We start from the raw sequence: 15891 nt of genomic DNA on the forward strand, positions 1-15891 counted from the left end.
ATTCAGATGCCTGCAGAACTCACCCCGTAATGCTAAGCCAGAACACCAGGCTGTACTCTAAGACCTGTCAATACCTTCTCAATGGTAAACCGTCTTCCCATTCTGAGAGTTTCCTGTGCCTACTACTCTGTCCTTAGGACAGCAGGACAATAGTACCCTTTCTCCCTCGACTCCTCCCCCTTCTCCCTAAGTCATCATGAAACTAACCACTGCTAGGCAGCCCTCAATATCTTATTGTCTGTCCCTTCTCGCTGGGAGCATTTAATTACCTGTGGTCACCATAGATACAGTTTCTTCTTAAGTTCTCAATTTCCTTCTGGAAACAGTGTTGCAATATGTTTGCCTGAGCCCTGCCTAAAATGCCACATGCTGTGGAGAGAAACTACAGGAATACTAGCTGCATTGTCTACATGCAGACTTGAACTTCAGCTCCAGGGGCATGGGTGGGGTAAGCTAAGTATTGTTTATTAAACCTCATGCCCTCAACCCTGCTGGTCTGCCCTGACTGACTCTGTGGCTCCTTGTACCATGGGTGGACCCTGGCATCAGTCCATTTTACCCCTCTCTTCTAAGACTATTCTTTTTTTTGGAGGACAGAATATTTATCCCCGCATCCCACTTTCTGAATGGTGGTTTAATTTGCGCGTTAAGAACTCTGGTAACATGTTCCCTCCCCTCCCTGTGCATGCAACCCCTTTAGAGATGGCACAGTTAGATAATGGAGTTGACTCCTGAACGAGATCCAGGGGAAGCACAAACTCAAAACAAGGACTGCTTCAGCTTGAAACAGAACACCGGTGAAACCCGGAGTTGGTCTCGCCTGTTCCCGGTTTACTCAGAAAAACTCCTACGAGGAAGCAAAACTAAATGAGGCGCCGCAGGCCCTTCCTTCCTTTAAGCTGGCGGAGACCACGCCACCAGGACATCCTCTGTTTTAAATGTGTCCAATTGGTTCTGCGTCTCGTGTTGCCATGAGCGCAAGAGAAAAGCCAATGAGAATAAAAATACAGAAGCCGAAAACCTGATGTAAAAGGAGCCAGTGTTCCTCCTCTTTCCTCTGCTGGAGATCGCCTTTCTGTTAGCTTCAGTTAGCAGGTCAGCTGCCGGCAGACTGATGGAGAAGTATGTGTGACAATACCTGTTTCTCTGTCTTGAAGCTCGCACTGGGCACCACCTTGGTCTTGCCCTTTCTTGAAAGAACCCTAGCTTGGAGAAGGCTGGGCAGTGGAAAGTTTTATCCCTGACCTGTTACAGTGACTTACGCACCCCTGGCTTGGGAATGCAGCAGAGTTATGGGAAGAAAATGAATTTATTGAACCACTTATTCGCAGATGAAAGGGAATCACAGGAGTGAGGGACTAGCACTCTGTGGGATTCTCATTAATTCCTTTTGGCTAATGATCCTTTGAAAAAATCAGCTGTGACTGATAGCCTAAAGAGAAGCTTTCCATTGGTACCACCTGGTTTAATTGGGGGATTAGAAATAAGAGAGTTGACACAGTTGTCACAGAAAAAAAAATTAAAATATGCGAGAAACTTCCTATTTTATTAGTGGCTAAAATATATTTACAAAACCCTTTAGCAACATCAACATAATCACTGACTTTTACATTTTTAAATTTTACTTGGCCTGATTTTGGGGCATCATGGAATACACTAGAAGTTCTTTTATTCTGGAAACGCTGCAACATTCATCTTTTTTCTCAATATTTGTAAGATGGTGATATTTTGGTGTTTACTGACTGTCCAGCACAAGAGGCTGAAATTGGGACCAATAAACTCATCTGAAGATAAATGAAGATTAAAGTTATATTCCAGGACAACTGTCCCAAATTTGGCTAAAAATAAGCAAGTGGAGATTGTGCTGAATGCTGTGACTCCACTTCCAGGCTGTCTCTGCTTGGGCTCATGACCAGTGGGCTCTGAAATGAGACACGTCAAGCAGTGTGGTGACATGGGTTACACCTCTCTCCAATGTCCCCCAAAATACCCACCATTCCACCAGCAAGAGGACATCTTAGCAAATCCACCTGTTGTTTATACCATTTGGGGTCATTATATCAGTGAGTGTCTTGTGTTACAAGGCCATGTATGGTTAGCCTAAATAATAATCGACAAATTAATATACTTACTATTACAAAGACAGATAGTAATCTGAAAATTACACAGATTATCCCATTTAATCCTCAATTTCACTCTATAAGATTACCTTTTAATCAACTGGTAAATTCCAGCTTAGGGATGCAATTAACTTACCTAATGTATGACTTCAGAGCCGGAGTTCTGAATTAACTATACTCGTTTGATGTCTAAATGCCAGTGTAGTAAGCTTCTGAGTTGGTAAAGAAGGTAAGTGCAAGGGCTTCCTTGCAGATTCAGCATTCCTTGCTGAAGACTCAAGATCTACCTGCACACCTAGGTGAGCAAGCATCCCTCAAGTAGGAATGGCAATTCCATCACAGGGTTAAGTGGTATCTCCAGCCCCACCTCTTAAAACACCTAAGTTTTGTCCAAGATGGAAAATGTGGAAGCATACAGCCCCCCCCTCCAAGAGAAAGGAAATAGACATGGGAAGATGATCAAGTTCCCGGAATCTCCTCCGGAATCAACTTTGCTGTCACAGGGTCCTGTCCTTGGCCAATGCTTCTCTCTCTGTAGACAAAGACAGCACAGGGAACTATTGAAATGAATGATGAACGGCGCTGGTGGCGGTGCCGGTTACTGGCAGAGAAAGGTCACGGTCACAACAGAACCCGGTTGCTTAGTAGCAGAGAGCTTTATTAGGAGGAGACACCAAAGGACCAGGCCTGGGGAGGAAAAAGAGAGAAAGATGGTGGGGTGGGGGGAGAGAGAGCTGAGCAGAATGGGAGAGAGAGAGGGTGGGGTCTGCATCCAGCATTTTTAAGGTGCAGATTGTGACCACGCCACACATAGGTGAGCACACACCGATGATGTAAGATGCAAGACCCTTTACTTAGCTCCTAAACTACACATATGCAGTCATGTAGCTGGAGTGAGGGCAGAATGATAACAAGTGTGACTTCAAGTCAAACCAGAAGAGGAAAGGCAAGAACATTTACCAAATGAAGAGAAAAGTCTTTCAGGAGAAAACTGTTAACTAAAGGAAAGGTTAAAGGAAATGACATTTCACTCAATACCTACTACTCGTCATGTTAATAGTGCTTTCAGAGAGTTAAAACCAAACAAAACCATTACTCATGGGAGGAAATCAGGATTTGTGGGCTGTCCATCTTTTTTTGTTGTTGTTTGTTTTGTTTTTCTATTTTCTGTTTACTTTTTTCTTTTCTTTTTTTTCTTTTTAGGTTGAAAATGAAAATAAAATGTTAAGTTCTTTGGGGCCACTGGTGGGAAATGTTGACAGCTTTTGGTGAGAAGCCAGGCCCCAGACAGGAATCCTCATGTTGCTTCCCTCCCTCTCAGTGAATAGGGAGAAAAGGCCAAGCGGTCCTCCACACCCAGGAGGAAACTCCCTCTGCTGTACAGCCTGGCACCTGCTGGAGAAACTCACTAAGTGAAACCCACAACCCGGAGCATTCTTAGACACTTGCTAACCCTCAACCCATTCCTAGCATGAGCTGCCTCTAAGGAGAACATGGAAAATAATGTTATACCACTCATGGAAAACCTACTGGATGTCCAAACAGCTCATTTCACAACGCACTTTCCAGACTAATAGAGCCACTGGCCTCACCAGTGTCACAGGGCCCTCGACAGTGACCATTTAGTCAGGAACTTTGGAGTCACCTCCGGTCTCCAATAGCCAAAGCCAACCGATGTATAGTTATGGAGATGGCCTCAAGAGGACAACACCTACTAAAATAAAGTCTGCTTGTGTGACGGTTTGACTTGCAGGACTCAGTGGCCAGAGAGTCGAGGTGACTACAGCCAACCCAAACATCTTTCCCCTAGGATGTTCACCAGCATCAGAGAGCCCAGCCAGCCCCTGTAAGTGGGCGGTAAAGGAGTAAAGAAAGCAGGCAGCAGCTTAGCACACACGCAGGGCCATTTTTTCTGTTTCTCACTTATCTTTGTTCTGCATGGTAGAGTGGGCCTCCCTGTCCCCAAGTTCCACTTTCCACAATTTTAATCACATGCGATCAACTGCCAAACTACTAAACGGAAATTTGCAGAGATGAATGATTCTCACATTTGAAATAACTGTTAATAACACATTATCACACTTGTTCTATTTACTATTATAGCCAGTCTCTCACTGGGCCTGTTTTATATACTGTGCCTACTTTATTGTAGCTATGTTTATATAGCAAAAAAAAATCTAGTATTTATAGGTTTGAGGACTATAGGCAAGTACAGACACACACTCAGGGTCCCAGATGTGACCCCTGTAGATAAGAGAATTCTACAAAGTAAAGGTTGGACAGGCATGCATTACACCTTTGAGCATTGTCTTCTTGTCCTCGACATGATGTCATAGATAGTGTTTCCCTGTTAATTAACCTGGGATGCTCTGCCTCTGCTTTGCTTTAAGGTTGCACTCTGCCTATAGAATGTGGTTCTCTGCTTAGCAGTGAGTTGTCTTAACAACTTCCACCATTACATCTCTCTAAATCCTAGCTCCCCTCTCTTCTAAATGGCATCGATGTCTGGGAGAAAACCAGGAAAGTTTGATGGATTCCTACAGTCCTTTGATATGACTGGCTACTCTGGGAAGGAGTCCTTGCTACTTGGATTTATGTTGCTTTGTGGATGGAGTCCAGAAAGGAAGGCAGCATCTTCTGCCTCTGCAGAATAGATTGCTCACATAGCTTTGCACCAGTGCATTCTGGCAACCCCTCTCTGCCTCTGTACCTCCAGCTGCTGATTAAAGACTGACTCACCACCTCTCTGTGCAGCATAAAGGTCTTTCTCCCTTTGACCGCTGCTTCCCTGAATTTTAAGTGTGCTTCCTCCCTCCGAGCTTATTGCACTCACTTGACACTGAATGGTTTTTATTAAAAATGAAGATATTGTATGATTTAGAAAACAAATTCTATTTCAGATTCCCAAGATCATAGAACAATACACTTCTTTGATTTTCATTTCTACTCCTAACCGTAGGAACCTGGGTGAAACCACTCATACAGTGGGAATCTGGAGCAGTCACATGGTCATGATTTCCAGAGGTCAAGCTGAAGGACAAATCCTTAGCCCTGCCCCCCAAGTAAAAGCAAACCATGTGCTGACTTCAGGTCATACTTCAGGACATGATTTTTGACATCTGGAAAACAGTAATGTCTGTTGACAAAATCTTCTCTAATATCCCTCCCAGCTCAAAAATACTGTCTTCTGTTCAACTTTTACATGTATTCATCCACGTAGAAGACACCTCGACAACTAATGAAAACAAAATCGCCGGGCGGTGGTGGTGCACGCCTTTAATCCCAGCACTCGGGAGGCAGAGCCAGGCAGATCTCTGTGAGTTCGAGGCCAGCCTGATCTACAGAGCGAGATCCAGGACTGGCACGAAAACAACACAGAGAAAGTCTGTCTCGAAAAACAAAAAAACAAAAAAAAAAAAAAAAAAAAAAAGAAAGAAAAAAGAAAGAAAGAAAAAGAAAAAAGAAATTGGTGAAAGTCACATAAGGACAATAAGAAGGAAAACAGTGAGGAAAAAGTCACAAGTGATAGATGGGCAAAAGTTAAAATGATTGAACTATCCTCCCTTGTCCTTTGAACCATTAGAATAAACACACATGTCCATGTGTACACGTGATTCACAGGCATGTTTCCCGACCCACCCAAAGAAAAACAGGGACACCTAGGGCTTAAGAGAATCCGGGAAATTCTTAGCAACAGGGAGTGTTTGCTGGTGGCCTTTAAAGATGTGTTTGATTCCATCGGATGGGCCTGGTGGAGGTGGGTAAAGCAGTAAGGGCAAATGGATATTTATTGAACTGATTGATGAGCCCAGGTGTAGCTATCTGGCATAGTAAGTAACATTCCAGACATGCTCATTCACCTGTAGATACCAAGACAGAAGAGAGGGAAAGAGCAAGGAAGGAGGAGAGATAAAATGGTTGGTCAAACTGGCAAGCCGAAGTGTCATGTTCAAGGTCAGCTTTGGAATCATCACCATGAAAAATTCAACTGAAGAATAGTTACTAAACTCCAGGGCAAAAACATCACAAACTACGAATTCACAGCAGATAAATACTATTATTCATGTCAATGCTAATTCACTGTGGCTCTTATATTTCTAAAATTTATTTTTAAATTAACACTTCAATTATAAAAATAGTGTATAAATTCATTGTTTAAAGATTAACTCCTATAGTGCAGATCACATCTGTTAATATCACTGATTAAATATAACAATGTTGCAACAAATTTTACCTCTCATTTGAGGTATATTATTGTACCTTTGAAAATAAAAGAGTTTGTTTAAAAAAAAAGAAAAGAATCAAAGCCAAATGCATTCAATTTGCAAGGTGGCCAACATGCCATGGAATCTTTGTCAAAGTGTCCCAATCTGAAAACACAAGGAACTGAGTCAGATGACTTCAAAGATCCCTGCTAGTTCTAATCGATTGTAAGTTGCACATGCATACAGCCAATAGGAATTACTGACCAATCATGAATAGTTCTTGAAATACGACATAGCTCAGATGGTTAAAATGAATTCTCAGTGATTAATTCTTTGTTCTTTGGGCTTTTTTTTCCACAATGAGTTTTCTTAATGGCTGCCATCATTACATATCTCCAATCCCAGCACTGCCCCACTTTCACCCCCTTGACGTCTGGAAGAAAACCAGGAGAGCTTGGTAGATTTCTGAAATCCTTAGATATGGCTGGCTGTTCTGAGAAGGAGTTCAGTTTTGTTACACATAAAGGCACAAGACAAGTATGTGGCTCAGCCTTCAAGTTTGCTGTGAAAAGCCATCCTGTTGTTATATATATAGTTGTCCAAAAGCTTCAAAAATGCAAACTCGATAGCTCTGTTGTCAACTGTGAGAACTTTTGTTTTATGGTAATGGAATAGGGACTCTGGAATGACCCAGCATCCTTAGAACAGTGAACTATTTTCTATGGAGCAAAGGACTGTGGGATTTGTAGTGTTCTCTGCTATGTCTGTGCTCAGCTATCCATCTGGACCTGGTTGCTGATGTCTCCTCCTCTGTCTGCTCTCCAGATTCATACTCCTCATCCACTGCATAGAACAGTGGCTTTGGCCGGATGACATCCCTCCTGCCCCATCCGGCATGCTCTTCCCAGCTGGTGTTGCTTCTTCGGTGGCTGAAGCTAAGTGCCTTCTCTCCTCTGTGTAAGCTCTTCATGGGGATCATCGCCTGTGTCTGACGTCTTTCCTGAAGGGACCCTGCTCGCAAGTGTGCACTGAACATCAAGGGCTGGAATCCTGGATCCGTATCATCATCATCTAAGGAGACACGATGACAAGAGGGGAAAGAAAACTTGAAATCAGAGTTAAGACTTCATGCCCAGGTGACAAGAATGCTCAAGACTGCAGCTCCTGCTCTCAGCTTTATGGTCATCATGACTTTCCCTTTCAACATCACAACCCCAGCGGACCAGGAGGGCAGTGCGATTTGCTTACTATTACAAATAAGTGGGGATGCATGGAAACCTGTGCATCTAGCCAGTCTCCCTAGATGAGTAGCAGAGTACCTTTTCCCAATAGTGGATTAATAATAACATCAAGCATATACTAAAAAAAATTGTCTTCTAAAAGGTAAATGCTATACTAAAAGTTCCATTAAAAACAGTTGGTTTTCACCCTGTTTGTTTCTGTTTTGTTGAGACAAGGTCTCATCCTGTCATGCAAGATGGCCTTGTGTTATCTTCCAAAGTGTCGAGATTACAGGGGTGAGCTGCATGCCTGGCTCTTGGTTTGATGCTTCATGGGTAGCTGTCTAAAAGCTCTTCTACTGAGCTTCACGGCTTTGACCTTGGAAATGTAACCCTGAAGACAACAGAGATGAGGGGGCAGAGATCCACACTGACAGATGCTCCTCTGTCAATGGAGTAGATGATGAGCAGACTGCAGTGGTACACGATGACGTAATGAGGCTGAGAGCCTGCCCTCATGGGGGAGGGACCACGTGCCTGCCTCTCTCCTACTCATTTTGCACATTTTATGCCACTTAATCAACTTAATGGCCCTGTCAGATGTGTAAAACTATCGTCCTCATATCATATGGAAAGTGACTAGAGTTGCTCTTCAGGATGAGGAGACTTTCAACATGATATTGCTGGTAAAAGTGGGATTGGAGTCATTCTTCTGTATCCTCAGGAGATACACTAAAATTCGCACATCCTCCAGTCTCTCATAGAAAATGGCACAGTATTTGCATATAACCTATGCACATCCTACAGTTTAATTTAAATAATCTCTAAACTACTTATAATACAGAATACATTGTAAATGCTACACAAATAATTGTTATATTGTGTTTTGGGGAGAATAGGGAGGAGAAATAAAAATCAACTTAGATGCAGAAGACAACTCTACATACCACATGTATGTTGCTAAGGCTGTGTTATGGGGGACAGGACCACCTGGTATCCATGTGATGCCCTGCTTTTGAGTTAATTTCAAATTTTCTTTCCATTCCTAAAACACAGTGCCCTTTCCTCTACTTCAACAAAGGACTTTTTTTTTCATAAATGTCATTTAATGTTTCCTCCAAGTTTTAGACTGGTGAATTTATTTTCCCTTACATCTTCTCCTCAGGATTTTAATATTTTCAGGTATTTATTCATAAACCTGAAAATGGTTCTTTCTCTCACATTCTATTCTCCCCTAAAAAAGCAAAAAGAAAACAGAGCTAAAAGAAACCACATAAAACTAATACTGTATGCCCAAAGGTTTGTACTTGACAAAAATGTGCATATATTACTAGACACAAGAAAACTGTAAATACCCTGCTCAAAAATGTTTTGCCAAAATGCAGCCAAATCATCATAGGCAGGTAGCTGGGGGTTAACATAGAGAGTGCTCGGCTGGAGGTAAAGATGATAGCATAATCAATTTTCTTTCACAATTACCATTTATTTATTTATTTTATTATTATTATTATTTATTTTTGTTTGTTTGTTTTTTTCGAGACAGGGTTTCTCTGTGTAGCTTTCTGCCTGTCCTGGAACTCACTTGGTAGTCCAGGCTGGCCTCGAACTCACAGAGATCCACCTGGCTCTGCCTCCCGAGTGCTGGGATTAAAGGCTTGCGCCACCACCGCCCGGCACAATTACCATTTAATTTGTGCTGAGTGGAGCTTGAACCTCAGTTCCTCCAGATCCTTTGGCAGTTGGGAGACACTCTGAGGTGTGGACACTTCCTTCTGTCTGCAAGTCCTGTCCCTGTCTCATTCTTCCCACTCCTTCTGACTACTGGAACTCCCCATGAGTGGACAGTGTAGCCAGTCTCTCTACCTCCTTTTAGGTCAATGCAAAGTGAAGCCCCGAACATTTAGAAGAGGCTCCACTTGCAAAGTGGAGCTCAAGGTAAGTGACTAGTTCTGCCCAAAATGGGAAAGAACTTTCTGTAATGTAGAAGGTGAAATGAGAAAGGATGGGGACTGTACTTGGTCCTCCTTCACGTGTCTACCTGCAGGGGAGCACCCAGTCCTGTGGTCCGAGGGAAGAACAATGGCAACCTCTCAAGCAACATGGGAATGTTGACCTTCCACCAGACTAACAGGCTTAACTACCAAAGCTAAAGGAGACAACAGAGAAAGTGCTTCTGCTTGGGACAGGGTGGAGCCAAACCCACAGGGGATTAGCTGCACCATACAATGTGCATTGTCTAGTGACTCAGACCCAGAGAGCAGTACTTCCTTATCTCTGCATTTTCAAAGATGTAGAGGTATATACATATATTTTAAAAATATATTTTATATATATTCTATATATATAAATGAAATGTGTGTGTGTATATATATATATATGTATATATATATATATATATATACACACATATAAACACTTCAGCCATTCCAAAGTACAGTTCAATGGCACTAAGAGCTCTCCTGCTTCTGTATAATTCTCACTACCACCAATCTCTAATTCCATAGGTTTAGAGCTGTCTCACACATAAAAGGTGTTTTAGGATGGGGATCCCTGTAATTGTAATAAAACATGAACCTAAAGGTATAGGAACCCTGAAAGAATATGCAGGTCTCTAAAACCATCATGGAATTCACAGACATCCTTGTCAGGGGCAAGCAAGCCTTGGTGGGTCTGCATAGAGCTAGGCAGGAAAGCGTTTTCATGGACTCACATTGGTTGGCCAGACTACCTGGTTGAGGAAACCATGCCGCCTAAGGTCTCCTGGCCAGAATATCCCTCTTCTCTTGGTATTTGGAGAGAAGGTGCTCTCAAATAATCAAACTGTTAGCCACACATTGAGGACTCTCTTCATTTCATTGTGATTGCTTCCATAACCTTTGTGGGGGGGGTTCTTTTTTGTTAATTGTTGTTACATGTATATTGCAAAATATGTAAATACAACCTGCTCAGTCTGGTTAATCTTATCTGAACGTACATGTTTTCAGAGCTGATCATTTGGCAGTGGATAATTAATTGGTGTGCTGTTCCCTAGTGTATCTACTGATGTCATCCTGTTCACATCCTGGCTAGGCAGCTATGTGAGTGAGACATCATGAGTGAGACTTCCTGAGTGTTGCTTCTGACATTTACCACAATCCTCTAAAACTTAAGGGTGACTGGTAAGTTAAATTTCATTACCTTCTTCTCTGGTTCAACCACTTCCATCTGAATGAAGTTTAGAACCTACTTGACACATTAGAAAGAAAGAAAAAAACAAGCAAACAAACATCCTCAGAGATTAAGATCTTACTCCAACTCTGGATTAATTCATGAGAAGTTAGCATTTTGGAGAGTTCTTGTCCTTCCCAGAAACATGAGTATCACTCATGTAAAATCTTCCTCCCTCACCAGTAACATCCATGGCTAGTTTTTCCTACATGCATAGTTGGCTACAAGCCTCTTCTAACAGCCTTATGGTCCATGTTCATGTGTGTACCCTGTGTCTCTGTGGCAAGCTTCATTTCTAGTCAATGCTGTCATAGATGAAAGCTACCAATATTATTCCTTTATAGAGGTAACAGCAGTGAAGCTATAATGTTTACTTTTTTCTTCCTGTATGTTCTTGCTGTAGTTTGTCCCCACAATAAACTTCTGTTGAGCAATAATTATTGAATGTAATGAAGTTGGAAGCTATTTAGGAGGATTTGTTCTCAGAACACTGGTTACTGCTCTCTAAACAGGTTGTTATTACATAGGAGAGCTCCTTGCCCAGCTTTCTCATAGACTGCTACTGGGTGATGTCATAAGTAATGGTATGACATTTCATGAACACCTCACATGATGTGTGGAGTCCACTTTGAACTCCTCAGCCTCTAGAACCATGAGTCAAATAAACACTTCCTCTTCATAAATTGCTTGGTCTTAGGTGTTCTGTTTAGCAACAATGACAAAAACATGCTAAGTGAGCAATGCATAAAATTTCTAGGCATTGATGGCTTTTACTGAAAATATGCTTGAGATGCTATTTGTTAAAGGAACCTATTAAAGGGTTAGGGACTGCTAAACTCATGAATTCACTGAAGCTGAGGTTGCCTGCACAAGATCAAGCCAATCAGCATTCTGGTATAGAATGGGGAGGAGTTCATGAACCCCCTCCCCAGTTGGGGAGCTATAGACAATTAATGGCCTCTCGGGGAAGAAGACTCAGTTTTCTTTAAGATGTGGCTCCACTTAAGGCAACTGTACTCCAGTGGATGGCCTTACCCCCAGGAATATATGGACATCACAAATTGGAGTTGATCAATTACTTTAAAAAAAAAGATATGAAATTGGAGGGTAGATGGTGGTAAGAGGCAGGGTGTCTGTACAAACTTATAGGAAGGAGTAGGGGAGATATGGTCAAAGTATATTGTATGAAATTTATAAAGAATTAATAAATATTGTAATAAAATAAATATCAGAGTCCTTTTGCCAATTAAATGTGATGAATACATAAATACATTTCCAAATGCTCAACAACTCCTACCTTCTGGAATAAAGCACACTTTGCAAGGATTAGTATCTGGAGTGACTACTTAGCTGTTTGATGTAATGCTAATTTACATTTGGACATCTGTTCCCCAGAAACCTGCTCTGCTGCCACCCCTGTCAGAATCCTGCAGTACTGATGACCACCCCAGAAGAGATCTGTGGCACTTTCTTGTTTTCTACCCACTTAAATGATGAGATTTCACTTGAGTTCTTAGAATAAGAAAGATATTTTAAAACCAATCTGTGAAATGATGAGACTGAACTTGAGATACTAGAATAAGAAAGATATCTCAAAACTAATCTGTTGCGTGTCCCATGTCTGTGTATCCTCTTTTCAATTGTCTTCACTTTTGTTTGTGAAACGCCTTGATCATATCAAATGACACTAATTACTAAAGTGTCATCAGGAACAGACAACAAGACTAATGAAACAAAATTATTAGTCCAAAGCCCTCTTCAGAAGGAAGAAATTTAGTATAATGGTGACATTTCATTTTACAGGAGAAGATGGTGTCGGGAGGAACATGGTCCTAGCAAGCAATCTGAAGGGTACACCTGACTTACTCCATATACAAAGAAAAGGCTCAAGATGGGTTGAAATATAAATAAACTATGATTTACTCTACGCAATTGACTAGTATTTTATAATTAAAAATGAGAACTAAATTCCTGTCTGTTGAGATGAGAAATCTGTCTACTCTAGGACACTGTCAAATCAACTAGGAAATTTAAGGGGGAAAAAGACAAAGCAATAGTCAAAGTTTCATTTTTATGTCTAGGATGGTAGGATGGTTCTGTGATTACATGGTTCTCTGTATAGGATATCGGCTCTGGAAAGGTCAGGATAACAGAGAGACCCACAGAAGGGTGCTAACTAGAATGTTCTGTAGTGATTACACTCAAGTTTTAAAAGTCTGTGTAACTCCCTTCCTTGTGTTTGTCCAGTGACGGAGTTGGGTTTGACATGAAGCCACTTAAAACAAGAAAAACATACCAAAAGACCATTATTTCAAAGAATAGTTATATTGCCTTTAACAAATAATTATTTTAAGATCCTGTGCCTTTAGTTTATTTGAACATCCAAAGTGATTTTGAAGGTTTAAGTAGCAGGTAGCATGGCACTTTATTATATTATATATTACCCTTTTCTAACAGAAATCATTTTATATAAGTATTTAAAACATAGCAAATTGGCTTTTTCTTTCTTTCTTTCTTTCTTTCTTTCTTTCTTTCTTTCTTTCTTTCTTTTTTGGTTTTTCGAGACAGGGTTTCTCTGTGTAGCTTTGTGCCTTTCCTGGAACTCGCTTTGGAGACCAGGCTGGGCTTGAACTCACAGAGTTCCGCCTGCCTCTGCCTCCCGAGTGCTGGGATTAAAGGCGTGTGCCACCACTGCCCAGCTGCAAATTGGCTTTTATTAGAATAATGTGCATTTTCAATACCTAAGAATCTCAGTTATGTGTTAGATGGGAAACGGTTAATCAGTAAGTCTGACTAAATCACTCCAATAAAAGTTAACGTCATATTTAAATTGCACTGGACTCTTACAACTGCCCTGAAGTGCAGGGACTCCTGGATGGCAGTAGTAAGAGTCCTTTTACACATCTTTAAGATACCAGTGATGAGATCATGTGACCTACTAATTATCTAGACACTTTAAATGGCTGGAAATTTAAAACAGGATAGTAGTGCATGACAAAATTGTGATAAAGTCAAATCTCTGTGCCATAAACAAAACTCTGAAATTTACTCATAAAGGACGCTATCATTTTCTTCTCATTCAAGTATCTACATAATAGTCTTGATTGTACCTCTTGGCCCTGGAGTCCCCAAACGTTCACCATCTGACCCTGCACAGGAGGAAACAGCCAAGCGTGGGTGGTTACCTGTGGATTCAGCAGCCCTTGCCTCTCGCCTTGCTGCCTGAGGATTGCTGTAGGGGAAGGAGAGGTAGCGGAAGTTCTTGGTGCCTGCCTGTGGGTAACAAGAAGAAACAAAAGCAGAATGAGCTACTGCACTTTCTATTGGCCCACAGATGACGAAGGGAAGGATGCAGCCCTGGGCTGGGCAGTTCACGGACATTTAATTACTTTTGTTGAAAGATATTGTTCTGAGCTCAATATCTACAATATCTGCTCTCTCTCTCTCTCTCTCTCTCTCTCTCTCTCTCTCTCTCTCTCTCTCTCTCTCGTTGAAAGAACCCTTTTGAATCTTCCAAAGTTACTCTCATAGCCTCCAACAGGATTAGAATCAGAGTCTTTTCTAGACTCAGTGTCCATCCAGCAGTCCCTACATGATGAGCACTATATAGCCTTAACTAGTAAGATGTCAGGGGCTCACTGGTCATGTGACGAGGAGGCTTGAGAGACGAGGCAAAAGTAAATCCTTCTAGTCAACATCCTGAGAGGCCTAGAAACTTTGGTCTGAGGAGGAGTTCTGAGATGCTCAGTACTTGGCCACCATGGGTTCTGGATATAGACTCAGCTCAGGGATCACTCAATGTCACCTTGGAAAGCATCTCACTGCTGTACTTAATTCACAGATGTCGGAGGCCCTGGAGTCCTGGATCCAGAGAGGAGGCTACTTCATTCACAGATGCTTGAGGCCCTGGAAATCTCAGATTAGTGGTGGGGGGCTGCTTTGGGATGTTGTCCTCTATGGCTTTTCCATCTCTCTGGCATCATATAAGGTTTTTAGTATGTAGAAAGTGTTAATAGTGATTTACCCTCAGCTAATGAGGCTCTACCCCAAGGACGGTCCCAGTTATTAGCTGACAGCCCCCACCTACCGGCTTTCCCCAGGGCAGACTCTGGCCTTTCCGCATGCTCTCCCTCAGCGTGTTCTGGCGGCGGATCAGAATCTCCTTGGCCTGCTTCTCACTTGTTCGGGGTTTGAGGTTGTATTTGTTGTAGGACAGGGTCTGTAGGAAGAGCATAAAAATAGACAGGTGTGAAATCCAGGGCTACCGGGAGCCCCAGCAGCATCCGGAGACTGCTAGAGTGGGTAGACAGAGCGCCTGCGCTCAGCTTTGCCTCTAGCATGACTGAAAAAGCCTCCGTGGGAGGAAAGCCTGCAAGCAGACTCTCAAGCCTGGCTGTGGCTGTGAACAGTGCCTGCAGTAATCCCTTAATCCCTGCAGCAGCCCTACCACCCCCTCTACCCACCCCCACAGCAGTCACCCACAGACTGTGGCTGCCCTGCACACATATATTCTTTCCTGGGTCATTTTTAGATGCTAGGCCTTCAGAGTTATTGGGTAAGATAAATATTAAAATTAAATTTCGGGATTTCCACATTTCTGATTTTCAATAAAAGACATTTCCCTACACACACACACACACACACACACACACACACACACACACACACACATTTAAACTGTCTCTATCATGAGTCTCATCAATTCAGAAAGGAAGAGGCTTCACTTAAAGAACAGAGCCAAGGAAGGAACATCTTGACAAACTGGACCCACTGAGCTTTAAAGTACTTTTCCTCCTTGCGTTGACTTCAAACCGGTAGAAATCTGTCATTGACCACAGGCCAACATCTATTCATAAACGTGTGTCTGAAAGATGCTTAAGTGGAGCTTCTTGTCCCCACAGCTGCTCACTGCAAGTTCAGTGAATGCCAAATTGCCTACAGTCGGTAGGTGACACACTGTGTGTGCGAATACACTGCAAAGCAATGTTGGGTAAGATGGTCACGGCTGCCTGTACCATCCTTACTGGATGGTGGCTTCTTTAAAAAGGATAATGAATTCAATAACAAAAAAATGAATATTCTACTAGGTGCTGTAGCAAGCATGGGATTAAAAATAAATAATGTCAATTCAGGTCTTCT

At 42.1% G+C, this 15891-nt stretch overlaps 1 protein-coding gene across 1 annotated transcript in view; it reads right to left on the reverse strand.

Annotated features, from left to right (window-relative positions):
* Positions 1–7037: 7037 nt before the first annotated feature.
* Positions 7038–15891, reverse strand: part of Slc9a4 (solute carrier family 9 member A4) — a 53966-nt gene continuing 45112 nt past the window's right edge. Inside the window, exons 10-12 of the mRNA XM_059243971.1 lie at positions 14840–14971; positions 13938–14025; positions 7038–7396 (exon numbers count right to left, since the gene is read on the reverse strand). Coding sequence (XP_059099954.1) covers positions 7038–7396; positions 13938–14025; positions 14840–14971 — 579 coding nt within the window. The remainder of the gene's footprint in view (positions 7397–13937; positions 14026–14839; positions 14972–15891) is intronic.

Source organism: Peromyscus eremicus, chromosome 16_21 (genome assembly GCF_949786415.1).
Source record: "Peromyscus eremicus chromosome 16_21, PerEre_H2_v1, whole genome shotgun sequence".
Lineage (NCBI taxonomy): Eukaryota > Metazoa > Chordata > Mammalia > Rodentia > Cricetidae > Peromyscus > Peromyscus eremicus.